This window comes from Notolabrus celidotus, chromosome 19 (genome assembly GCF_009762535.1).
Source record: "Notolabrus celidotus isolate fNotCel1 chromosome 19, fNotCel1.pri, whole genome shotgun sequence".
NCBI classification, from domain to species: domain Eukaryota; kingdom Metazoa; phylum Chordata; class Actinopteri; order Labriformes; family Labridae; genus Notolabrus; species Notolabrus celidotus.
In genome coordinates, this window is record NC_048290.1 from 9,629,951 (window position 1) to 9,657,894 (window position 27,944).

The following is a 27,944-nucleotide window of genomic DNA, read 5'->3' on the forward strand; positions in this document are numbered from 1 at the left end:
AATGGCAGCATTGGCTAATTAACCCAAGAGGCAGGGATGCACAGTAAGAGCCCTGACCTCTAAGCTCTACGCCTCACTGTGTTTTTTTCTCTCAGTTTAATCCTCGCGTTGTGCCTTTCCACTTGGGAGTAGAGCAGAAATTAACCTCTATCCCTTAACCTTGTTGCACAATTTCCTGTCTTCTTTTTTTAAATAAAGATTGCATTTTCACATTTCAACCCTTGGGTGAGAGCTTTGGATGCAGTCGTGGGTGTTTGTGTTAAAGGATGAAATAGCCAGTCAGCAGACAAAACGCTACAGTCACAATAAAGTAAATGTCCTGACTGAAATAAGAGATACGACATAAAAGGATTCCTTTTTTTGGGTCAGCCAAAGCACTTAGATTGTTGCAGCTGAAAGTAAAACACCCCTGTGAGGTCAGTATTAATAAGGCAGGCCATTGCTTGATTTATAGTTATTACTCACCCCTTAGTATTTTTTTTTTGGCATATTAGAGGTAGAGAATCCAAGGAATTAAAGAAAGACACAAACATTAATATGTGATGAGTTTTTGTCATGTATGTTCAGTTTCGTTCAACTGTCCCGCACCTTACAAATAAGCATATAGACATTTGCAGAGCTGTTCCCAATTAGGTGAAAGTGTAATCAGCAGCATTTGGGTACCCAGAGAGAAAGCACTGTATACAGCATCTTTTTTAGAGAGTTGGGAGTGTTTGGCTAGCTACTCCAGCGCTTGTATCAAATACTAGATGGGGCGGAGCTTGTCAGGATAATGGCATAGGTAGAAAAGCCCTTTTGTGGAAATTGACCCTTAGTATTTTACATCTCAGTGTTGTGACAAACAGCAAAAAAAAAATCCCCAAACAATAAGATAGTTAAGAAAGCATCAACTGGGCGCTCTGATTGGTCCTGAGCATTAAGCGTGGGCCCCATGTACTCATGCTGTAGTCCTCATTGTGGCCGTTGCTGGTTCAACTCTCAGCTACGACTCTTTGCTGCATATCTTGTGTGTCTATGTGCATGATATCTGGAAATATTACCCATGTCATTGTACTGTTTTTATTATCTTATGATTAAAATTTTGATTTGATGAAAAAGGAACTCTGTGATAGGTTGGCGACCTGTCCAGGGTGTACCCTGCCTTCCGCCTGAAGCCAGCTGGGATAGGCTCCAGCCCCCTGTGACCCCCAACGGGATAAGCAGTCATGATAATGGATGGATGGATGGATGGATGGATGAAAAAGGAACTGAAAACAGCAATAATAAATGCTATCATGCAATCTAAATCAAACCCAAGCTTGGTGACAAATTGAATTGGGAAAAAATCATTCTAGCCCTAACATATAAGTGCATTAAGTTTCCATCATAGCTAAAATGAACCTTTTAATGTAAGAGTCATTCTCATCTTAAGTCAGTTGACTAAAGGATTGTTTGGAAAGTAAATATATTACACTGTCCTCCATTACAAAGACTGCTAAATGTTCAACTTTGTTTATTCTTCTTTTGTTGAACCATAAATTAAGACTTCCTTCATCTGCCTCTGGTAGTTAAGTATTGGTCTGCGATGTACTCTCTACTTGTGCAACCATGCAGCAACCTTTCCTTTTGTTTTATTTTTTCCCTGTTTTTGTCATTTAGTAAGTAATGCGCACGGTTGACTGTACACAAATGTGTAAATAAAGATATGTAAAGCACTAAACACTAAGAGACCAAGAGGGGATGCGATGCTTACCCATTTCACAAACCTCACCCATGAATAATTCAGTACTACACGAACCAGGGCGACCTCCAACTCTGCCAGCACCCTTCAATTATTCAAGTCCGAGTGTGCAGAGGAGCACCACAGGTTCAACAGGATGTCATATCAACAAACGCTACATGGCCTGGGATTATAACAGTTGGATGACTTATTAAGAAAATCTCAGACTGTTTTAAACTCTCACTAAAGAAATGATAGAATTTTTCGCCCTTGTGTGGAGAACCCTCACTGTGTTAAGCGCAGTTCAACAGGCCACATGCTGACACCCCCTTAGGTTATAAAAGACAAAACTTAAATTATATGACATTATGATATTGTTTTTTATTACCCACAGAGCTGATGGCTATGTTAACTGATAAGGGGCAGTTGGCTAATTGATGTGTTTTCAGATGGAAATTAAGGAGTTGAAGCCAGAAAACACAGCCACAAGCAGCCCGTTAACAAGCAAGCACTTATAGCTTCTCTTCACCCTGCAGTTCAGCAGGCGATGACATGACATTCTAACATTTTGTTTCCTTATCACAAATAATTTTAAGCTCTTTAAACCTTAAAAAGTACAATTGCACTGTTCAGTTCATTGCTAGTCCCCAGTGAGTCATTGGTGATGTAACCCCATGTGTTTTCATGCTGTGCGTGGACATACGATCATGTTCCATTAGAGTGAGAAATCTTGCATCCTTTCAATCTTTGCTGAGACTGGCACATGCAAAACAGCGACTGGGCCGTGTCAGGTAAACAAAACAAAAACTAAATTGTGACGACTGGTGCAACATAATTGCTTCGTAAAAACTCTCAAGTCTGAGAGCATTTGACTCATTGCTGCAAAGAAAGGAGCTGCCTGCCAGCTGTAAAGCAGGACAAACTTTTCACTGGAGCATGTCGGTAATGCATAAGCATTTGGGGAGAAGGCACGGTGTCATTTAACTTAAAGCCCAAAGGTAAAGTTACAATGTGTGAGTTTTACACTTCCAAAGCCTCACCTTCAAATCTTTACCTTACAACACCTCATCTTTTGCTGTCCTTTGTGCCTCTTTTTCTGTCTCCTCTACTACCATAAAACACTGGAGCAACTTTTACCACACTACTTGCTGAAACTAAATGATTTATTTTACATGAATTAAGGTTTTCATTGCATGTTAAAAAGAGTCATGTTAAATTAAAAAGCTGATCATTAAACAAGAACTGTTCAACAATTGTGCAATTCAATATCTGATTCGTCCAATAATCATTTCAAAAGTTGAAGACTAGTAAACTATTGAAATAGTGGTCAGTTGGAGCTGTTATCTAAAATTGTATAATGAATATTAAGAGTTATTTTTTCATTTTGGAAATCTGAAACTAAAACGACAACTGATCATGATTGGATGATGGAAATCTGACATGGCTTGCTGTGGCAGACTCATCTGTTTGCAGATGACACCATAGACATTGGCCACATGATGATGCATTCAGGTGGCTGGGTGTGAGGTCAGTCCTTGGGAAACCTCCCCCTACCATGCCATAAAGAAAGCTTCAGGTGTCTGGGATCCACACTCTCTTAAAGTCCAAAGCTGGCCACCAAGACAGACTGAGCAAAAAAGGGCAAGCAAATGATTTATCCTGGACATGAACCAGCTCACTGAGGTAAACCTACTTCAGGAGATGCTGATCAAATTTTACCTGCCTTGTATTCAGTCAGCGCCTCCATCACTGTCTTGTTTGGATCAGGTACAAAACAGGACAGAAACTGACACGGATGGAGAGTCGGGACTGCAAAATGAATCATGGTTGCTGACCTGTATTCCATCCAGGACGAATACACGTCAGAAAACTGGCAGCAAAACATCACTGCCAACACGTCACATCCTTTGAAACAACCGACTTCTCTCCCTCCGAAGGTGTTACAGAGAACTTTGCACCCAGACAACCAGACACAACAACAGTCGCTCTCCACAGGCTGTCACTGTGATTAACAGTTAACACCAGGAACACTAGCTGTGCAATAACAATGTAACACAACTCTACCTGCAAATTAGAAGATACACTCTTTTCTCACTGCTTATGATTACTGCAGATACTATCATACTAAAATACCTAATGTGTTAGAGGAAGCATATTTTACAGGAAGCATATTAAAGCTCCCTCTGTAAACCTTTTGCATCTTTGTCTCAAATTGGAATGCTGCTTTTGAATTGTTTTATCATCTGTAAAGCTGTGAATCAAGTTGTGGTAACTTTACTCTGCTTGTATATATAGTTTTGTTTATGTACACTATGAGCAATGTAAAACCTGAGTCCCTTTTCCTATATATGTGGCTAATAAATCTGATACAGACTTAGATTCAGATTCAGATTCTGATACAGGCTGTAACGGCTGGCAAATAGGAATCGGGGTAAACAGGATCCTTATCTTAAAACCAGTGTGAAGTAATGAGGTGAGTCATCCGAAACTGCTTATTTTTGACAAAATGTAAGCAGTACATGCTGTGCTACAGTATCAGGAACACGGGTGGGCTGACCACAGCCAAAGTGAACTGTCCATGCTTGTCCATCTGGGGATCTGGCACTGAGAGCCTCTACGGATGTACAAATCATGCTCGCAAAAGCAGGACGACTACCACTGTGCACAACAGATTTTCTGTGACAGGAAGGGTATGCTGCAGAATGATAGAGATAGAAACAGCATCATGCTGTTAATCCTCCAGCTACCACATTATCAATCTCCATTGTGTGCTCACTGCCATCTTATTTCCATTTTTCTAAATTGTTCGTCAAGGAAATGTATTTAGACGAGTAGCCTACCTCGTTTATCAAAATTATGCTTGATCTCATTTTCCTTGCACATCATGTCGGTGTGTCCTCCGATGCCAATATTCACTCCATAGTCTTCCTGGCACTTCCCATCATTCAGCTTGTTGTGCAGCTGATTAGGCGTGGAGTTATGCGAGTGTCCAACCTGGTCGTCCTCATCACAGTCGTAATCATCCAGGATTGGGGTCTCTCGGATGGGCATGCCGATGACGGAGCTTCCGTGCTGATGTGTCCCGCGAGAGCCCCTGTAGCTGTCCCGGCCCTGGGGTCCCAGCAGCACAGAGGGAATGTAGTGGATCTCGTGAGTGGCCTCGGTGCTGGCGCTCTTCTGGGGGATTCGGCGTCGCTTGCACCACCGGTGGCGGGTGTACAGGACAAGGGTGAAGAGAAGAATAAGGAGGAGGAGGGCGATGAGGCCACCCTGGAAAAGTCAGAGTGAAAAAAAAGATTGTGAGGGAGGCACACAAGGACAACAACTATGATGTTCATACTGAATTGTTAGTGTCAATATTTCATGTGGTACAAAATAATACAAGCACATAATAGAAAATGGACTCCACCTCGAACAATAACAATTACAATCACGGCTCTAGCACCAGTTATATTAGGTTGAATGCCAATTAGCAGCATTTGCTGGCTTTTGAAGGGCTCTGTCCATCAGCACTTCAATATGCGAGTTCTCAAAGTACTGTGAGGCAGCTAACAGGATCCCAAAGCCACAAAATAATTGCTGCCCGAACTACACACAGGTGCACTGTCAAAAATATACAGCGAATCGTTAAATAATTAAACACAGAATAGTCTTGAAAATAATGATAGTGCTGCAAACTCATAGTCAGAGATCAAGGATGTGACATTGTGAGACACTCTTTATACAAAATTGAAAGAAGTGCACCATGTAATCATTCCCTTCAGGCATGATTTTGAATCTGTCTTGTTAGACATAGATGTTGAGTTATTCACTGCTCTGCAAAGATAAGGTATCATTGATTGGATTGAGATTCTAAGTCTTAAAGTTATACTCAAAAGTATAAATTAATGAGTCTTGCAGTCCTACTACTGTCCTTGTCTAACATCCATTATGGCATTGTGTTGGTCACCTTAATTTCGGGCTTTGGGCTATACCTTTTGCTATATTCACAAACTGGCAGTGTGCCGAATTACACATTAAAAATCAAGATTTGTGATGTTTCAACATGAGTTTCTCTCCGTAATTTCTTTCAGAGTGGTTCCAAGTTTTCTTGCTGAAAAAGGACGCCTGAAAATAATGATATCCCAAGAAAGTGCCAGTCACACTAAATCAAAAACTATCTTCACATCTGTGTTTAGATATGAGGGTGATATAAATCAGAGAAAAAGCAGGCCCACTCGTCAAACAATTCACACCCCTCCAGGGAGACGCTCTTCACGGTTTGAAAACCTCTGTCATAGAGAAGCAGCAGTCTAAAGTTAGCACTATAGTAAACAAGAAAATGTCTGACAAGTGCAGTTTTAAGGAGCAGGGTAAATACTAATTGGTTTACTGTGAAATAAAGTGATGTTTCTGAGCCGTATTACTCATGACATCAAGTTTCTTTAAAGTTTGTGTCCTTTTATTAATTAGATAGTCATGCTATTTTTAGCCCCCTTAATAAGAGGAAGGCAGCTGCTGAGGATCTTGATTATTCCAGGATGAAGGAAGGGGGGTGGGCAAGAGTGAAACACAGCACACCCCTGCAGCAATCATGACATTAGGAAATGAGAAGATAGGAAGGATACACATACAACGATCATGTAAAAGGTCTTGCAGCTAAATTTTCTAATAATCAGCAACATGTTAGCAAAAAAGGCACTTTCTGTCATGGGTTGCTTTTGTTTAGGTTTGAATCCTTCTTGTTTTCCCAGTTTTTCCAGTGGTCAATTATTGTGTTGTAATATCATTCTTCATCCTTGTGTTCTTGTACTCCTTGTGTGTGTAGTGTTCCTGTTGTATTTTGCAGTATTTTCTCCCAGTGTGTCAATTCTATTTTTACTTTGTGAGTTTTTCCCCTCCTCTGTGATTGTGTGCCCCACCCTGATCAGATTCACCTGTCTCCCATGTCACATCCCTGTTTGATTACCCTGTGTGTATTTAGTCTATGTGATTCCACCCTTCTGTGTCAGTTCAGTGAGTCTTTCTAGTGTCTTTTCCACATGGTTCTAATGTTCCCAGTGTAGACTTTGCTTTGGACTTGTGTGTTATTTTCCTCAGTTGGACCTTGTGGATTTTTTCATTAGATTTTGCTAGGCATTTTCAGTAAGCCTCTTTGTATTCTCTTTTTGATTTTGTAAAATAAATATCTTAAGTTGTCCTGCTCCTAGTATTTCATCACATGTGACACTTTCAACAGTCAGACTTCCCCATTAGTCATAGCGTTAAAACACAATCCTAATGTGTAAGCCCCCCTCTCTTTGGTTTTGATGCTCTGATGCTCCGACCAGTGAAGACATGGACTCCAATGGACCTCTAAAGATGTGCTTTGCTACCTGGCACCAACATGTTAGCAGCAGATCCTTTAAGACCATTAAGTTTCAATTGAGGTATCCATGAATTGGACTTGGTTGTCCAGCACACCCCACTGATGCTAAACTACATTCAGATCTGAGGAATTTGGAGATCAGGTCATTGCTTTTGTGTTCCCCCAGTTTATTATTGCACCTTTGTCTAGTTTTGATGCTCATGTGCCCAATGTAGGGGTTGGCATGGGCACCATGGGGAGTTGGGGGCCCCATGCTCTGACACCTCTGTTTTAGAGCCAAGGTCAACTTTTTTTCAGCAATTTGAGCTCCAGTGGCTTTTCTGTTGAATCTGACCACTTAGGCCAGCGTGCATCAGTGAGCCTTGGTTGACCATTAACCCTGTTACCGGTTCACCAGTTTTCCTTCCTTACATTACTTTTGGTAGGCCTCACAATTTGGCCTTTGTCAAACTCACTCACATCCTTATGCTTGCCCATTTTTCCTGCTTCTAACAAATTTAGCCTCCAGCACAAAATGTTCACTTGATGCCCAACATTCAGCACCAACTGACATGTGCCATTTTAAAGAGATAATCGATATTACTCACTTAATCTGGAAGAAGTCACAATGTTATGGCTGATCAGTGTGAAGGACTTGGATGTATGGTACAACCTCAAACATTCCAACCATAAAGCTGAATAAGAACTTCTCGGTAACGTTTAAAAGATAAGATCCCAGAATAAGCATTAAATGCACAGCTACTGGTTGGGTTGGATTTTCTTGTGCAGGACTTTCATTACTATAATCTTTCCCATAAATTGTCTTTTAAGAACATACACAGGAGTAAAGCAGAAATTATATTCTTTGTTGCTGCTGCATCCAGTCTCCTTTCCGCAGAGCGTCACACACACCAATGCCCCAGGTATTGTAATATTTTTTTGTGTCTTCTCTCTCTTCCCAAAGCACCTCCTCTGGTACCGTAAATTCACAGAGGAGCATCACATTTCTCCTTGGGCCATTCAATATCTCACCATCACAGAAACATCAAACACCTCGCCACATATGCTGTGGGTGATAAAGTAAATCCATATGCACAGAGAGAATTGTGGAAGGGAGGGCATGACTCATTCTTTGATTTTTTGCACAATGACAGCCAATAGGTGAGACGTAGTATTTGATTCAGCAAGGCTTGGCAGCCTAAAGGTGATGTATATTTGAAGTGGCAGAGAAAAGGCAAGATCAGCAGCTTTTGTTGGCGCATTTTTAAAGATGGAGTGATATTCACATGCACTCACACACATGTGCATACATGCAGGAACTCCAGTCCCAGAAGCACGTAAACTGGGGAAGGCGTTGGCTCACACGCACACACACACACACACACACACACACACACACACACACACACACACACTTTGGAAAGTGAATCACGACAGAATAATAAATAAATCCACAAGGGGTCATTCATCACAACATTTAAAATTCCATCTTCATGGGGAAAAACAAACCCCATCGAAATTATAACTCATGCACTGCCGGGTGTCCATAAATCAAAGTACGCTGAGAGGAAAGGCGGCACAGAGAGGACTAGTGCCACGGACAAAGTTGTTCATTAATCTCTGATAGGATGGCAGCTTTGCAGAAATGCAGTCCAGAAAACTCCCCGTAGTCTGCACTTCTACATTAATTCCCTCTGAAGAATAGCAAAAGCATATGAAGGCTTATGTTTCATTTTCACAGCAGGGTGATAATGGAGTGACATTATATTTCTCTGCAGCACCATTGAAAAACAGTGATGTAGGATTGCGATGAAAAACTTGACGTCTCAGTTTAAAGTTATTCTCCTGTTAGCAGGCTTAAACAAGGCAGAGATATTTCTGTAGCCCAGTGGTGTCTTTATTCATCTCGGCACTGTGGGAACACGTTGGTGGATTGTGACAAGAAAGTAAAGAAAGAATTGTCCTTTTGTCATGGACATTTTTTTGTAATTTCACCTTTTACAATGCAACCATGCACCAATTTGACATTTAAAAACTTTAATAAACCTCCTTACATTCCAATTTAAATAATGCAGCCTTGGTACTGCTAGAGTGCAGACAGTCTGAAACCTTCGCAGAGTGCAAGCACAAGCAAAAGCAATGTCAGCTTTTGTCAATTCATATCTCTGTTTATTTGACTCTGTCTCAGGCACATCAGTGCCCTTAAGATTCTCTCAAATTTCCTTTCACGTATCATCTCACAATGTTTTCCTCTGCACTTCCCTCCCTTCCCGCTTCTGTTCTCTCTCCTTCTCGATTACTTTGTGTCCCTCAGTCTCCATTCGCCTTCATGTTTGATCACATCTGTCGTCCACCCCTCAGAACAACAGCCATATAAATTCACAGTGGCAGATGTAGCCATGAGGGAAAATGGGTTTTCTGTTCATCTTCAGACCCTACAAATCCCTGCTGCTTCGGTCCCTTAGTGACTTCACAGGGAGGATAGCTGCTGGAAGCCCAATAATTTCACTCTTTTCTGTAGTATAGGTTTACTTCAGTCTGTGATTATTTTCGAGGCTGCCCCCGAGAACTCTGTGATTCAATCATCAATCGACAAGACCCAGAGTTGACAATTGTTTCATCTGTCAATTCTCTGTGCTTTTGTTTTTTTAGCTGTGTCACTGAACATAGAGCAATGCAGGAGCAACAACACAGCAGACTGAAAACTTGAAAAAAAAAGACCTTAAAACACATAAGTAACTGTGATAGAGAGCGAGAAAAGTGGTAGAAATGTAGGCCAGCGTGTGGCAGGGCACGAAGGGCCAAGCAGCATTGTAAAAGTTTGATAGCAGCTTTAGTGCTTTCTTCTTTGGTGATGAACTTAGAAAAAGTTAGCTGAACCACATACCCAGATGTTAAAGGTGGTTGGAACATGGTGCAGAGTGAGGCCAGTTTGAGGCTTTAGTCTGCTGGCTGCCCAACACTCTCTGCTCTGGTAATAGCAGTCAACGAGGGAACCCAAGAAGGCTAGAAATGTAGAAAATTTACAGAAACGTAGGACAGCATGAGGCCAGGCAAGTTTGTGGCCCAACAGCTTGGTTCAACATTGGTCCTGTTATGATGATTGTCACTTGAGTTACTGTTAAGCACTGTCTGCTAAACCACATATCTTACTGCAAGGAAGCTGAGAAGGATGATGAAAAGGCAATGCGACTTCAGACCATGCAATGCAAGGTAAGGTTGTGAGAGGCCATGCAGCATAAGGATGGACAATGCAACTTAGCTCTGCTGGATGCCCTGATGTTCTCTGCTACAGTAGTGGCCTTAAAAGAAGTTAGCTAAACCACAAGCTTCACTGTAAAGGAAATGGAGAAGTGTTCTAGAAAGGCAGAGCAGAATCTGGTCAAGGTGAGGTAGTGGCAGACTTGAGTACTACTCAAGTCTGCTGGCTGCTAAGACACTTTCTGCAATGGTGTTGGCCTTAAAGAAAGTTAGCTAAACTAAACACATCACTTTAAGGAAGTGGAGAAGAGTGCTAGAAGGCAAGGCATGAATCAGACCCAACAGTGCAAAGTGAGGTAGTCGAAAGGCTGTGCAGAATTAGGCCATGTAGCAAACAGGCCACCCAGCACTGCTCAAGTTTGCTGTCTGCTCTGACACTCTGTGCTATGGTGATGGCCCGGAAGAAAGTTAGTACAACTACATACCTAATGCAAAAGAAAGCTAGGGAGGGTGATAGGAAAGGCAAAAGAGCATTAGGGGATACAATGTCAAGTAAGGGAGTGGTAAGCCATGCAGTATAAGGATCTGCTTAAATCTACTGGCTGCTCCCTCGTCCTCTGCTCTGCTGATGATCTTCAAGAAAGTTAGCTTAACCATGAGCCTATTTGTATAGATAGTTGGACAAAATGTAGCTTTTGGCCATGCAGCATGATGCTTAAGTATTCCGGCTGCTCTGACACTCTCTGCTCAGGTGATGGCCTTAAAGGAGATAAGCTAAATTATGTAGTCGGCTAATAAGGAAGGTGATAAGGGTGATGGGACAGGTAAAGCAGTGTAGGTCTTACAATGTGAGGTAAGGTGGCAAGAGGCCTGGAAGTGCAACTCAACTATGCCGGCCTGCTTCAACACTCTCTGCTATGGTGCTGGAGCACAAACTGAATGGCAAACAAAATAGAGAATAGTAAAAAGAAAGCAGCGTTAGGCCATACAATGCAAGTCCAGGTAGCAGTAAGTAGTGCAGCATGAGTTCAGGCAGTGCTGCTCAAGTCTTTTGGCTGCTCTGATGCGCTCTGCTTTAGAGATGACTGTCTCGCCAAATTTTGAACCAGACATTGGAGCAACCTCTCCTATCGCCAGCCACTGTGATTGACTCCTCGGCTGGCAGCACTGACAGGGCTGTCAGTGGCCCGTGAGGAGAGAAGTTCCACTGTGTATTAGGATTTAATAACAGAATATGAGCAGGATACAAACTTCAACCCAAACTGACTTTGAAGATTTGATGTTTTAATGGGCAGATTTATGAAGAAAGACATTCAAATGCCAGACCTACAGGTAAACAGTGAAGTACAACAGATTAAGATTTGTGGTGTAAGTGTTTAGCATGACGCTGTGTTGAAATAAGATGAAAAAGTGGACGAAACTTCACACTGAAGAGCCAAATTAAATTCAAGACAAATCCGGTCGCACTTTCTCTTTTCCTTTCTTTGCACTCCCCTTTTTCCAGTAATGTTCCAATTTTCTATCAAAATCCCCTTGCATACTTTATGTTCTTCTCTTTGTTCTCTTCACATCCTTCTCCCATTAGCCCTCTCCAGCAAATTTCACATCCTCTTCTTTTTGCCCCAGCTTTTACCTCTCATTTCCTGCTATTCCATTTTCCCCCGTTTCTCTCTGCTGATGATAATGTTGTCTCTTTCCTTTTATCAAACCCTGCAGGGCTGACTCACTACCATCTCATCCTTTCCTTTCTCACATATTCTTTGCTCTATTCTTTTACAGATTGATGTAGAAGCTGGCTAAATACACCAACACTGAATTATTCAACACTTTGGAACCCGTTTCTTTTTTTTTAAACAGACATAATACTAGCACATTCCTCAGGTAAAACTTGTGCCCCAATTTAGGAATGAAGAAGAACAGGGGTATGGCTGCCCCCTTTTGTTGTTGTTGTGTATGATGGAAGCCTGTGATAGTCACAATGGACTTTACATCCTTAGAATGAATAGAGCAGTGTAAAGGAACTCTAAAAATGTCTGAGTTATAGAAAGGATTTTTGGATTCATTTTCACTAATTGTTGTCAGTGCTACTTTAATTTTCTCTAATTGTTCAGTTAACTGTAGCCCATTCCACTTATAGCCCTGCATTGACAAAAGAAACAAAAAAACAAGCTAATGCAGTTTTGAGCTCAATGAAAACCTCAATACATTCAGCGATATGAGCTTAACAGGTTCTAGAAATAATGTTTTTAAAACACATTACAGTAAAATATACACCATCAATATGTGAAAGCAATAATCAGGATTTGTTCATATGGCTTGCTTGGATCAACAATGTAATTTTCTTTATGAAATGTCTTTTTCCTGGTCGTTTTTGAATACAATATAAAGGTTACAGCAATAACAAAAGTGTCAGAGAGCTTCTTCTGAGAATACAACTTCTGAGGGACACAGGATGCGAGTATTTGAGCATTATTTTGTTATGAGAGCAACTTAATCAAGCTGAACAGTAGTAACGGTTTAGCAAAAATAAAATGAAGACTGAGACAAAAATCAAAAAGAGGTCAATCCAACAACCTCTGAGCCAAACAAATAGCAGCCAGAGTATCTTTGTCGCAAAACTAGAGGGAATAGGTGCATCAAACTTTTAAATTTCATGGTCATATTTAATTAGAAAACAGTTTCTATGGCCACTTGAATGTGGGACATCATTATAGTCACTCTCACTACTTCAAGTGCTCTAGAGTCAAGAGGTTAAGAGACCTAAAGAAAAGCTTGATTAGACTTGACCATTAAGGTTGATTGAAGCGAAAGTGTATAAACGTTATTCAATCACTAATTAATTGTAGACAGCCACTAGTGTGTGCTAATGGAAGAAGCAACAAAATGCAAGGTTGGAGCTTTTGTAAAGCTTTAAAATAAGCCAAAGAAGTCATTTAATCAGGTAAAATTTCACCTTTCAGTCTCTTTAGGAGTCAAAATCGAAGAAATTGGGGTTTTGGAATCAGCTTTTTAAAAAGCAATTTCCTGACAAGTATTAAACTTTGCCTTTTTTTCCCCCTTGCATGATGTGTACACTTATATCATTTCATTTTCAGACTCTGGGCGGAGGTTTCACCAAGGCATATTTATTGGTTCCTGTTGGGTTGTTATTTAGTTGTCGTACAAGATCGAGAATCCAGATAATTCTAACAACATCTTGGGTAATAAGCAGCAGTATTGGGAGTGTGTTTGTGTAGGTGTTTTGCTGTGATTTTATTCCTGCATATTTCTGCAGTTGTATGTTTTTTTTCCTTCGCTATGTGACAATCACTATGATGGCATTTCATTTGTGAGGGACAGAAATAGCACTGTCACCACGGATCTCTCAGATTTGTCACCTTTCTTTGGCCCATTGGGAGAAAAAAGGATCCTAAAATGGGAGATGTCAGATCAGATTCTTTTTTAGATTTTGTACTGGAAAACAAGTGAGCAATGATATATCAATAAAAGCAGCATAGATAACATCATCATCTGCATAAAAAAACCTCAAACTGAGTTTATGTAATCGTCCACATACATTTGTATTCTAGTCTCTCTTTTGTTTGTGTATGCAGGTGTTTACTAAAGTTGAATGTGTTCTTCATTGTTTCCTCACCATGAAATGAGAAGAAAGATATTGTTCCCTAGGTCCTGTATTTATTTGTTTCCACTGAATGCTGCCATTATTCTGTGCTTTATTAATTACAGAGTCAACTACCAATTTATTGCTTTTTGTGTGTGTTTCCGTGAGTGTGGGAGGTTTATTTGGTATAAAGCGCTTTCAGTCTGGAACACTCCTGTCATACAGTTAATAGTTTATTGCCAAAAATGGAACTACAGTTATGCTAATGGCTCTGCTGTTGAGATACTCACTGGGATGGCTGAGTGGCATGCTACAGGTTTCGTGGAGGAGCAATGTGAAAACCTCCTTGGTGTGACCAAAAGATGGAGATTAGAGATGAGGAGGCAGGGCTGGCGGAGGCAGTCAAAGCATTGGCTGTGTCCGAAACGGCCTGCTACATACTACTCGCTAATGTAGTAAGAAGTAGGTATTGCCTACTACATACTGCGTTTGTATTTAGTTTGTAGTATGACTGTTCTGTTCGATCTGTCATGCAGCATGCTGAGCCAGACGTCCCTGGATTTCCGGTTTCGGAAAGCGGAAGTAAACAACGGCAAGCCGATAAATAAAATGCTTATTTAGCATCCATTTATGATTTAAAAAGATAGGAAGTGGTTTATATGTAATTTGATAACTTTCACAGCACCCAAAAATGGATTTCCTCCCGTCAAAAAATGAGGAAAAAGAAAAAGCAGAACGAGCGCTGTGCATTATGGGAAACAGTACGCGAGGCAGACTGGTCCGTTGCATACTGAGATATTTTCCCGTATCAGTAGACATCCGGGGAGTTTTGGCATACTGCAGATTTTGCTCTTGTTCACATACTACTTACTACATACTGAATTTTGGACTTATCAGTACGTACTGCTAGTATAGTAGGCGATTTCGGAAACAGCCTTTGTGAGTGGAGTGAGGAGGAAGTTGCTTGTTTAGGCAACGCCTTCTTGTGGAAATGTGATGTGATTGGTATGTTATTGATTAGAAATGAAGCTTCCTTTGTGTTGCGTTAACTTGTGTGAAAATACTTTACAAATTAAGTTTGAGTGATTGAAAGACTGAATGATCTTCAATCAAATTAATTGAATCAACTAAATTCTGTAAAGCAATGGGGATTGTATTATTTGTTGTAATAGCATATTGTCCTTGGCGCAGCATCTTCGCTCCAACAGAATGAGAATGTGGCTGACTGGTAATAAGAAACACACACACACACAAAACACACACAATTGCATACATTCAAATAAAGAAGTGCATCTCGATCAGACCTTCAAACTCTATCCCACTCTTTAACAGCTAGGATGTTTGATGATCAATTCTATTGATCCCGCCTCCGCACTTGATTCTAAAGCTCCAGGGGGAAATGATTCAGATAAAAGATTAACTTTAAGAAGTGCTTTGGCAGAATTATGATTTACTTATAATCCCAATGAGCTCATTTTATGCAGTGAAACAACACGATTCAGGGCCAACACTTGCGACACATGCTCTGTGGTTTAGCCACCATCTGTGCACAGTGGAGTCCGTGGCTCACTGAACCCTGGAAACAAACCACCTCCTGCTCCAAGAGAGGAATGGACAACAGAAATCTTAAGAGTATATTTGGAGATAATATTACAGTGTAACAATCTAGAGTGAAATGGAAACTTAAAAAGCAGATGACATGATTTAAAGGAATAAAAACAGACACAGATGACTTAAATAAAAGGTACTCGCTTAGAAGCTAGATCAGCCAAATGCACACAAGCACAGGTGATCACACATTTACTGTACACAGGCTACAGTCAGTATACAAGCAAACAGTTTCCTGAGCTCATGCATGTGTCAGGTAAATACCTTCAAGGAAGAACATTTTCCCCATTTTCTGAACATTTCTTTTTTTCTGTCACCATCCTCTGTTTGTCCACCTCCCACTCCTCTTACCTTACCTCCCCTGCTGACTGTGTTGTATCACTTTCTCCCATCCCATCTTCCCCCAGCGGGAAGTTAAAGTGGCATGTGCTCTAGCATCTGCTCTCCATTCTCTCTGTCCAACTAGAAGTCGCAGCGTGAATGACAGGACTTGGCTCACCAGTTAATGTTTCCACACGGCTAATTCACCTTGGAGAAAGCATGCCTGTCCATTACCTGGACACATACCTGGGGGAGAGAAGTACTGGTCCCAGACACAGTGAGGCAGAACTGTTATTAGCTGTACATGACCTGTTTTGCACTGGACAGAATGGAAAATTTTGGCAGAGATGCTGATTAATTTTGCTCTAAATTACAAAAACAGGTCTTGCTTTGTTGCCACATTTAAAGAACTAAAAAAGCAATGGTCGACTTTGACTCATGAATTCTACCAAACATGTCATTAAGCTAAAAGATATTGAGAATCCTGCTAATTGCTGAGAAGATATTCACCCCTCTTGGCGTCTCAACCCAATGGTAACACAACAGAGGCAGAGGGTAATGAATCATTGACTGTAAACATGGACGACACACGTCCATCACCTTCCATTGTAAAAAATGAAGCCAAAATACCACCATGATGAGCACCGAAATTCTACGTTGTCGACATGTTTGAGCCAAGGCATGCACTGAAGCGAACTAGAAGGCGAAGCCGTGAGAACAACATCACACCCCTTCAGCAAACCAAAACATACATTTACCTTACAGATAATATATATATATATATATATATATATATATATATATATATATATATATATATATAAATATATATATATATATATATATATATATATATATATATATATATATATATATATATATATACATTTCTTTTGGGCTGTCCAGAAATTAAATCTAGAAAAGAATGAGGCAGGACCCCGTTTTTGTCAAAAGAGCTGTCAGTCATGATTTCACATCCCAACTTTCTAGCATCAAATACTAAATTATAAATTTTAAACAAACACTTGCACACTCCAAAATAGTGTAAATGTAAACTGCACCAGTATGCTTAGCTCATATGTAGTAGTTCAAACTCTAAGCCTTTTGGCAAATGAGCAGTCTGGGAGTTTTTTTTTCCAATTTAAGAACGCAGTAGTGTTATTTGCCATCACTGAGATGCAGCCATGGCTAAGCTATGGTATGCCAAAAGGAGTATAGACTAAAACACTATTAATGAGCCCCAATTACTTTGTTAACACTGATAGCCCTGATTTCTAAGTCTTCTCTACAATTGTTGACAAATGATCAGGCATGCCACCAGCTGTTTGGGTCCTATGAAAAAAAATCACATTGGGTCCCACCACTTTATTTCCACAAATGGTCAGATATTTTGAGGGCCCCTGTCAGTCATGGGCCCTAAAAATCATCCTAGCTTCACCCCCAGTCATACTTATTTCACTGTACTGTAAAAAAAAAAACCAATCATGTTAGAGAAAATAAATAGAGGTATATAAAAGCAGCCCATTTTCATGACAAGTTTAATACAGGGTTTGCTTGGTTGTTTTAAAATATAAAAAGGCATGCTTTTAAAAGACCAACAATAATATTCTATATCCCTTTTTTTTGTGCAAGTCATTTGATCAAACACAAATAATTTGTTCTCAAGCAACTGAAAATAATCCTAAAGGTCTAAAGCCCCGGCTAGCTAAATCACCAGAGAAATTACACTGACCAAAAGCCCGTACCTAATCATAAAATCTGATTACACTGTGATTGAAAACTGAATGAAAATCTCCCAGAGCTTAACTGGAAAGCACCAAGTCGACCTTTCCATTTTGTCCCCTCTCACCATGGGAACTAATACATGCTTCCATCATCACCATGGAGTCCTATCCCTTCATTACCCCACCTCTCCATCCTCCCCTTTTACAAGCTATGATACACTCCCTCACATGGGGAAAAGATTTGAGGGCAGATAATGCAGTATTAAGGCCAGGTCTTTGGAATTATAACAGAGAATTAGGGTTGATTTGCTAGTGTGGTGCTCCCGCCCACACGATATACCTTTATCTCAGGCTTTCTCTAGCCTCAGCCCATGGCCTCCACCCACCACCTTCTTCATTCAGCCAGCCAAATAATAACAATACGGTTCAGGGTCTGCAAGCTCGGGGCATTCAGAATATATAAAGATGAAGTCTACATCCGCACCAAAGATTAAAGGGACAAATGTTAGCAGGGAAGGGAAAAGTAATTTAATTTCTGCAACACTTGCAAAGCAAAATCATATACTGTACATTTTTGAGGCACCTGTCAAAGGGATGCATGTCACAAATATCAAATAAAGTGCTGTTAATGTCACGACTGTTTTTATACAATGTAAAATACTGTTTAACCAACAATGCAGTTTCAAGTCGTCATAGGAAAACACATTGCTGTGTTTATATTTAGTCTGTGACATAGTTATTACATGGCTGTGTTAAGTACTTGACTCTGATTGATCCATTTTCCACACTCTAAAGCCTGCTTTATGCTTCTGCATTGACCCTACACAACAGTGGACGAAGCAGACATGAGCACTACATATTTGTGGGTCGATGTGTCCGCATCACTTTGCAATAACACTTGTGGGCAGTGTAGTCTCAACAATAGTTGGGATCGCCTGTTTCCAGTCCTGCTACATTTTCTGCTTGCTTTTTCACAGCTATTCCGAGTGTGTTATATTAAAGTGGAGTTGGCATTGTGATTCAATGCAACCAGGCATCAGTCTGTTATTTCTTGACAGCACACTGTTGTTGTGGCGATTTCTACAAACTCCTGTAGACTGATAATAATTGTATCAATTCATTGAAAGAAGTCTGGTTGATTTGACCCTGATTTGCTTACATTGGGGGAAAAAGGGAGGAAAACAGCCAAAGAAAGGCCAAAGAAATAAAGAGTAGAGGTTTTGAGAAAAAATTGAAGATGATGCGATAAGTAAGCACTTTAAAGAGTTTTTCAGGAGGAACAGCACTGACCTACCCACTATCAAATTACAGCTCCAAACACACCTTTCACTTCTTTTAACTGTTGATAATGTTTTAACCATTGTTTTACTGAGTTGTTCCCTAATGTGAATTTCAATGTGTTTTAAGTGTCTGAGTTTTTGTAAAGCACTATATAAATAAAATGTATTATTATTATTATTATTATTATTATTATTAATAATAATGTATTTTTTTAATTATTATTATTATTATTAATATGTTTTTATTATTGTTATTATTATTATTTTTGTTGTTGTTGTTGATGTTGTTAATATTATTATTTTTTAATTATTGCAATTATTTATTATTATTATTTTATTATTAATATTGTTGTTATTATATGTATTATTAATTATGTATTATTGTTTATTATTAATATTATTATTAATTCTTATATTTATTTTTATTATTGCTATTATTATTGATATTGTTGTTATTGTCATTATTATTCCAATAATTAAATTGTTTTTGCTTCATATAGAAGAAATAGGACCCTAGCATTATACTATTGCCAGAATGGTTGATAATGGATATTTGTGTTGATTGAAATCAACAGGGGCATTCAGTTAGGCATTTCCCATTACACCAACCACTGGGCATTTAAAAGTATAATCACACACACATTTATTTTAGCCCTCTGTATGCATGGGAGCTGTTATCCTCATCGCCAGTAGACCCTGTGTGTTTCATTTTAAGATGCACACAGCTCAAATGAAATCAAGCTTTTCAATTGTTATGTTCTTTATTTAACTTCTGGCCTCTGACTGGTTATATTTTTGTACATCACAAACATATAATTACTGGAGCCTACCACACGGAATCCCACCGTGACTTTCATTTGATGTAATCATACTTCATGAGCTGTTGGAAAAAAAAAATTGGCAACTGAATAGCGGGAAAATAAAATCCTAATGATTAAATGCATCAGTTTCCCACCCATGAGGTCATCCTCTGAGGAGAGGCATTTTGCATTTTAAAATCACAAACATTGAAAAAAAACAAAAAACAGTGTACATCTAGATAATAGCTAGCATTTATTTTCCCAAACCATTGTTATGGAGCCTTGGTGTATTCCTCAGTATAATGACATCCCATGATGCTCACTGTTTGCATGGTAACCAAATATAATTGCCTGATGACCATGCACCGCTGCTTGCTCATTACTGTGGCAAATTAGTACTGCTGGAAAAGAAGAGACTGCGATGCCCCCTCTTCCGTACACCACCCCTCCCACCCGCACTACATTACTGCTCTTTCATTTGCTAATATAAGAGATAAATGATATCTTCAAATCGAGGCAAGTGCAAGTCAGCTGTAAGCGCACACACACACACATACACACACACACACACGTACACATACACGCCTGCCTCAGTGACATTTCAGAGAAAGAAATGTGATTAGAAATGTAATGCCAATATTTGCTGTAGAGTCACAGGAGGGCTATATAGGCCAGCTACAGCTGTTGATAACAAGGCAATAAGAAGGCCTTGGACAATGAGGCCCTTGGGGTGACTTTGACTGAGAAAAAAGGAAGAGCAGAGGAGTCAAAGGGCTAGGGAATGGAATTTTTTTTTCTTTTGTAAAGATAGAAGCATCCGAGTGTGGACAATGGTGCATACTTGTAAAGAGCAACATGGAGGGGAAATAACCCAGGACACACATACAGGGTTGGTTTGTTTTCCAATTTTGCTTGGAGGACCAAGTTTCCAAAAAAGAAAAAAAGATGTTTTCCAAGGCTTGAAAGGACCACTCTGATGGTTCTGTTTGTGGACGTAATTGTGTTGTTTTTAATAGAATACAGAATAAACATAAGAAAGCAGTGAAATACATGACTTTATTTCCGCTACAGAAAGAAATATCCCTGCCCTGAAAGCCAGCGGGCACAATGAAGCTATGTGTGATTATAGGTGTTTTTTATGTGTAACTGTGTGACTGCCCATGTACCTCCATCAGAGGCAGCTGGGACCTCGGCCCTTGTTATATTCCCTGTCGTTTAGCTTCGAAAGTGAGGCCTTTATTTGTGTCTGCAGCTGTCGGCCGAGTGTTACCACAACAGCTTGCGAGAGTAGAGCTGTCAGCGAGCACCAGGAGCTGAAGTGGGGGAAGGTAGTCTTTGTCCATTCATGCCAGATGCAATCAAAAACTCACTTTCAGCCCAGCTCTTCAAACCTATCTCTAGTCTCTCCCACGTTTCTCATATCACCACAATGTCTTTTCACTTGGCTGGCAGCTCGGCGACACACATTTCATGCAGTATAGAGTGTTTGCATTGACACCTTTTTCCACCTAGTTAGAGCACTGGAACAGAAGTATGGAGGAAGCATGTCTTCCAGTCCTCTTAGGAGGAAGGGTAAATAAATTGAAATACAGCAGCGACAACTCCTAATGAATTCAGATCGCTCTTGAAAATGCTAATAGATAACACAGGTCTGAATAACACTGCCAAGGCCAATCCAAATAGCACAGATGTTCCCAATTGGTGCTCGAGTCATTAATGACTGCTAGCAAAACACATCTGCTTTCATTAGCACTAAGGGGAGGGAAAAACAAGCAGTTCAAATATACATTAATGGAGAATTTCCCCAAGACTTTAATCACTGGGATGGGAAAAGCGATTAAAAGAACAGCAGGAAGTGGAATGAATCAATAGTGAGGTATGGAAGCTGATGAAGCCACTTGTCTGCCAGCTTAAGGTAGTTAGTATGGCAGAGCTTGGTGTTATCTGAAGAGCTCATAGAGGTTAATGAGATATGCAATGGGGATGGTCAAATTCCCTACAGTAAACACCTCCAAAGCGATTCATCAATATATAAATAAGCAACTCAACTAAATGTACTCATTTGCCGGCATTGGGCATCCCTTGGTATTTAAACTTAGTGTCTACCTGAGTTATGAAAGTGGAGTTTCAGCTCATTATTGCACATATGAGTACAAAGAAATCTCTGAGGAAGTCTCTAGAAACAATAGGAAAAGAAACAGGAGGGAAAATATGACGAAAATATATGATGTTGACTATACCCAGATATAGAGAGCCAAATTACTATGATACTTGTTTCCCTGCCCCAGAAAAATTAGGTTAGTTTATTACTAAACCAATCTCCTAATTATACTGTAGTGACAACTTAATTACATAACAGCATAACAACATATTTTTTAAAGTAAATGAAGCCGCAGATTTACAGTACATTCCTGTGGCTGGGGTGGGTGGCTGGCGAGCAATGTCAACATCCAGTCTCTGGTTTCATGGTTGATCATTGGACATCACGATTTTACCACATAATCCAGTGTCTAAATTCATAATCTTCAAATTAGGGAAATGTTGGCACCAACTGGTGAGAATGTAGTGCTAGAATGCCTACTGAAGTGGACAGCAGGTCACCAGAAAACACCCAAGACATCTGTGGTGGTTGTGGCTTATTGGTATAGTTTGTTGATTCCCAATCTGAAGGTTGTCAGGTTTAATCCCAGCTCTCCCAGTCACTGAATACCACATTGTTCCTGGTGACAAAGTAAGCAGTGTGTGAATGTGCATGAATTGAATTAGTCAACACTGATGGCCCCCTTCTAAAGCAACCTCTGCCATAAGAGTATGAATTTGGTGTGGGTTATGGGTCAACCGATTATTGGCACTTGGCTGATTATTGGTATTGGTATTGTCTGTGGCCACTCAATTGATTAAAAAATGCAGTACTTTGACTCAACTGTCTTTTTTTACAGGTCTGTGGCCACTCAACACTCTGTCTCTCCTAATGTCCTGCCCACAACACGATCTGATTGGCTAGATGTCACACAGTCTGTACTGTAAGTGGTCAAAGGTTAACTCCTGCCCAAGTCTTGTGTTGGAGTTCACAATATTCCAAATGCTGAATTTTGACAGAAAGTTTTTCATTTTTACTGCAAAACACACTGGTTCCAAAATATATATATAGGTCTGATGAATTACTAATAACTGGTATAATCATATGCCCATAAAAAAAAAAATCAGTCGACCCCTGGTGTGGTTGGTGCATGTGGCGAGTAGCATAAAAGTCGTTGGAGGAGAGAGTGATCAGATATATTAGAAAAGCAGTATATAGGTACCAGTCCATTTCCCATTTCCTATCTTACATGTTCAATATCAATATTTGTGCTACTACCCATTTACACTACAACTTTTTATCATGTCATGTCAACAAGAAAAGTAGTAGACCAAAACATATTGGTCTTGCAAATCAAGTTATATATGGGGATAAAGTTGAAGGTTTGGAGACATGTGTGTGTGCTGCAAAGATTTTAAGAAGTAAATGTTTGTTTTTTTCTAGAAACACAATATGTAGGCTATTGTTCAGTTAAATGGAGTTTAAATTCTACAGTTTCCACAAATTGCTGCCTTTTGCATTTTCCTGAATGACACAACAATTAACCAAGTATTAATCTCCATGAAACTCCCTTACAAACACAATAGCCACAAGTGAAAATGAATGCAGAATGTCAGTGTCATTTATTTTAAGTAGTTATACTGAATAAGGTTGAATTGCTAAAGAAAGTTTAATCACTGTGTCCTTTCATTCCTGCAGCATTTTTCAACATATAATAACAATATCAAAGAAGAATCAACACATAAAAGCAAACAGCATAAAGATGTCAAAAGTGCAGCCTCAAACATATTTATTCAATCATGCTCTCCCTTCAGTACCAGACATTTCTTTTGTTCCCTGTAGTCCTGGTCTCCATCGGTAACTGTTACCCAGGCAACAGAACAGACATAAGGAAGGTGAGTGCATGGTCAGAAGAAAAGGGAAAAAAAGACAAAGATAGCAGGGATGAAACCACTCCTACCTGAGTTTCTCTCCATTATATGTATCCTCTCTCTTCCACTTGCACAACTACTGGGAGTCTAAAGGGGAACTCATTTGCTTTGGTCATGACACTTGCCCAGTCAAACAAGAGCTCTATAACAATGCTTTGTGTTTTCAAGGATGCACGTGCTGTGTGTGTGAAAGAGGAAGAGCCAGATTATGTATGTGGTGCACATCAGTGTGTCTGAATGTTCTGTGAATAGGAAACTGGAAGAATAAATGTTTAGGGAACTATCTAAACAGTATCACAATGCTCAAAGAGAGTTGTACTTTGATTCAACATCTATATTAAGTTTTCAAAAAGCTCAACGTGCCGGCGTGCGTTTACATAAAGGGCAATTTACATCTGTGCACTTGCTATTCAAATACACCCATATAGTCATGCAGTGTACAGTTGTACATTTATGAGTCTTTAAGCTGGCTATGAACTTTGGTATTCAACTAATGGATTATGTCTAAGTACAGTTCAAAGGTTCCACTGACCAGACAAGTCCTATCCATAGACCACATGAAACATGCAGTCTCTGCAAGTCTCAGAATAATGTTTCGAAGCGTCGAGTTGCTAACAATTTGGGGATTTCTTCATCAAAAGTACATAATATCATGACATATTTCTTAGAATCCCTGTGCGAAAGGGACAAAACTGCAATGACTCTGAAGTGGAACTCACTGCATAGGCCTAAAACAATTTTTCAAGACCATTGTCTGTGAACACAATACATTGGTGTAATTCACAAATGCAGGTTAAAACTATACTATGTAAAGGGGAAACCATATAATGTACATAATTCAAGAATTATATCTGGGCTCAGAGACGGAGGTGAAGTGAAAAACTGTCCAGTGGTACCAGGAATCAAAATTTGACATTCTTTTTGGAAATCATGGGCACCCCGTGTTATGCTCTAAAGATGAAAGCGACCCCCGGTTTGTTATCAGCACACAAAGGCTTGGGGATGCAGAGTAACCCATGGCATGGGCAGCTTAGACATCTGGAAAGGCACCATTGATGCTAAGTCGGAAAGTTAGAGTGGGCACTTAAGGAACTGTAGTTTTTTGCACTTGTGCATTGGCACCATTTTCAACACTGGAGGTTACTTCTTGGTCCTTTCTGACATTTTGTTCCCAAAGACATCTAAACAATGATTTGGAAGCCCTAATTTCCTAAAGCCATGCATGTGCAATTATTTTCTGTATCAGCCCTGGAAAAGATTGGCAGGATGTAAATAATCTTTGGCCTGTGGTTTTTGGTTATGTTCCAACCCTCTGAAACCATCACACAGGTGTAGAAAATTGATGAAAGGATAAGACATGCCATTAAGGATATAAAAGAGGTAAGTGATCTCTATATAATTGGTGTGATATCATAAAGCATAAGGATACTGGTGTGCACAATATTCTCCACAAAACCTTTCAAGAGAAAAAAAACCCAGAAAAGCTCAGATGAGCTACAGTTTTATAACTGGATGTGAGTTGAGCAAAGTTGAGTGTCCAACAGGCAAAAGTTAACTGTACCCGCAAACAAGGGCACAGTGTCATTTGTGCTTGACCACTTAAACCAGGTCCTGCCTACAACATCCAACAACAGAGCCCTAGTATAACTTTCAGACCTCAAATTTTGACCCACAAGTTCCAGTCCAGCCTGTGACAGCCAAAGGCAAGAAAAGTTACAACAGCAGCATTTTTGACCTAGTGAAGCAGTATCTTCTGGCATTTTATAAAGTAGCTATTCCAATTCAAAAAGTTTGATTCACCACGAGCAATGAGAAGGAGGCAGAGTGAAACAGCAAACAAACAATAGATTTGGATGCTTACAACAAAGCTTAGTTTTGTGGTAGTGTCTCAAAAATAATGCTATTTTTCGCTCTCTTTGTGTCTATACAGAGCATGCCTATTTCAATAGACCCTCTCTCTAAAGGTAGAGTAAACGGGTATGTGTTTAGTACAGAGGAGGAAGATTATCTTAAATTGAAAATGATGGTGTTCTCTGGGGCTGATAGAAAATAAAAATGTATCAAATGTACCGAAATTCCCTCTATCTCCCTATAATGATCTGAAAATGGGATTGACCAGGGGTCACAGTGACCCTGACCTTTGACCCTGGACCCACAAGATAGTATAAAATCTTTGTGTGCAAGTGGACACCTCCGCCAAATTTGAAGACATTGCTTCCAGGCGTTCTTGAGCACATTGAGAAAGAATTGGACTGGACGATAATAACGTGTTTTTTAAAAAAAGATATTACATTGTGAGAGTGAAGATGACCTCTGATCTTTTTAGTAAAACTCTTTCATCAGTTTTCATATTATTCCGCAAGATATTTGTGTGGAACTGATGATGACATGTGAATGAAATCTTGAGTTATAGCCAACTGTTTTATCTGTTGTTGAGAGATCTCAGTGACTCTGACCTTCGACTTTTGACCACCAGAGTTCATTCTTGAGTCCACAGATATTTCTGCCAAATTTAAATTATATAACACCCTTCAGTTGTTCCTGAAATATCTAATTTGAAAGAATGGAGGATATGTGTGTACAAATGATGAGTAAATGTAATGTCTTTGGGCAATAACGTCACCAGCATGGAGGCCAGAAATTCAAATAAGAACTGTAATCCTTATTGGTACAAGAGAGTGTGAAAGACAGCAGCTATTACTCTCCCTGACACTAGGAAGTAACAATAACATGCCTACATAGTATCCTTTCCTACACAACGTGCTGGTTGGCATGATCAGAAGTGGTCTAATAATATCACAACAGCTTTCCTTGTGAGGGATGCACAGCCTGCTTAATATGAATGAATGTTTTTGTGCATACTGAATAACAAATCAGTTCCATGACATGCTGTGCATCTAAAAATGCAGATGGCAAGCAATCAGTACGCACTGAGTAATCGCCAGAGCATACCCAAACAACCACTTCAAACACCAAAGACTCAGATTGAAATATCATCAACTGAGAATGAAATAATGGTACGTTATAAATGAGAAGTTACACACTTTACATGTGCACAAAGGGTTCTTTGAAGATATATTAATTCATAGTAAATGACAAAAAAATAAAGACACATTGCAGCCACAATCAAAGCTTGGACCAAAGCCATCACGACAGTGGTAGTAGAGTCCTTGAAGCAGCCCACAGCACCTGACCATGTGTTTAGTGCCCTGCTAAAATCTGGAAAGGGAGCAGCTATGAATGTGAACATGTGGGAACTGTGCCAAGAAGCTTCCATTACCAGTTGCTTGTATCATTCACTCCCCTATGGATTCGAGTGAGAGACAGAGGCAGAGCCAAGCAGCACACATAAAGAACACCTTGACCTTGTGTGCACATATGGTGTCACTCTCTGTTAGAGATTACAACGAATGGTGGTCGGTAACAAGGCTACTGTCCTCCTTATGGACTAATTAAAGGAAATTAGACATTATGTACTCGCCCCAAGTGTACAACTGACCTCGTATCCGTGCTCAGAGGGAGGGAGAAAGACCTGTATAGACTACTGTAAGACATGGATAAGTCAAGTTGTCATTAATATGATTGTAAATGTTTTACATACTCTCTTGAGGGAGGAGTGTCTTCTAGGAGAGGTTGCTGCAGACATGTCAATAATAATGTATAGTTAGTGGGTGGTTATGCAAATTGGAATTCAGACAGGGTAAGCAGTACATGAAGCTATACACGAAACATCATCCTGCTTATTGATTGGCTTGCAACTAAAAGATAGTCCCCCCAAATCCATAGTTGGTAGAACTATCAGGGCGACAAATACTTAAAGGTAAAGCGTCTTGAAATGGGAATATCTAGCAAACCAGCAGATTCCAGTTTGAAACAATCCCTTGCTCACCCCTCCCATTGATGAAGCTCCTGGGATGCATAATAAGTATGCTCCTGCAGGAATATAAACAGTATGTTGACATTTTTGTCCTTATTCTGCTCTCCCTGTTTTGGACCTTTAATTGACACACCTCTAAAAACAAATGAGATAAATGTCACAACTTGTAACGATGTTGCTATACTCACTTGGGCTGAGTATTGTCAAGAACTTCACAATTAAATTTGAGTTTAATTATTTGGGTCATGATTGATTTGACATCAGTTTAATTGTATATAAATAATAATAATAAAGTGTGCATTATTTGTATTGGTTTAGAAAAAAATGACTCCAGAATTAATTTTACTGTAGGATTACAAAGCTTGCAGTTTGCAGACAAATTAGTAGCATATTTGTATGAGATCAGCAGGTTTAGCCTTTGTCAAAAGTTGTAAAACCTTTGCATAGTGTCATCACAAATAGTTGCGCAAGTGTATCCTATTGTTGCAGTATTAAT

General features: G+C 39.7%; 1 protein-coding gene across 1 annotated transcript in view; it reads right to left on the reverse strand.

The window, feature by feature from the left end:
• Positions 1 to 27,944, reverse strand: part of LOC117830879 (astrotactin-2-like) — a 484,162-nt gene that overhangs the window by 260,626 nt on the left and 195,592 nt on the right. Inside the window, exon 4 of the mRNA XM_034709203.1 lies at positions 4,540 to 4,969. Within this exon, the coding sequence (XP_034565094.1) occupies positions 4,540 to 4,969 (430 nt within the window). The remainder of the gene's footprint in view (positions 1 to 4,539; positions 4,970 to 27,944) is intronic.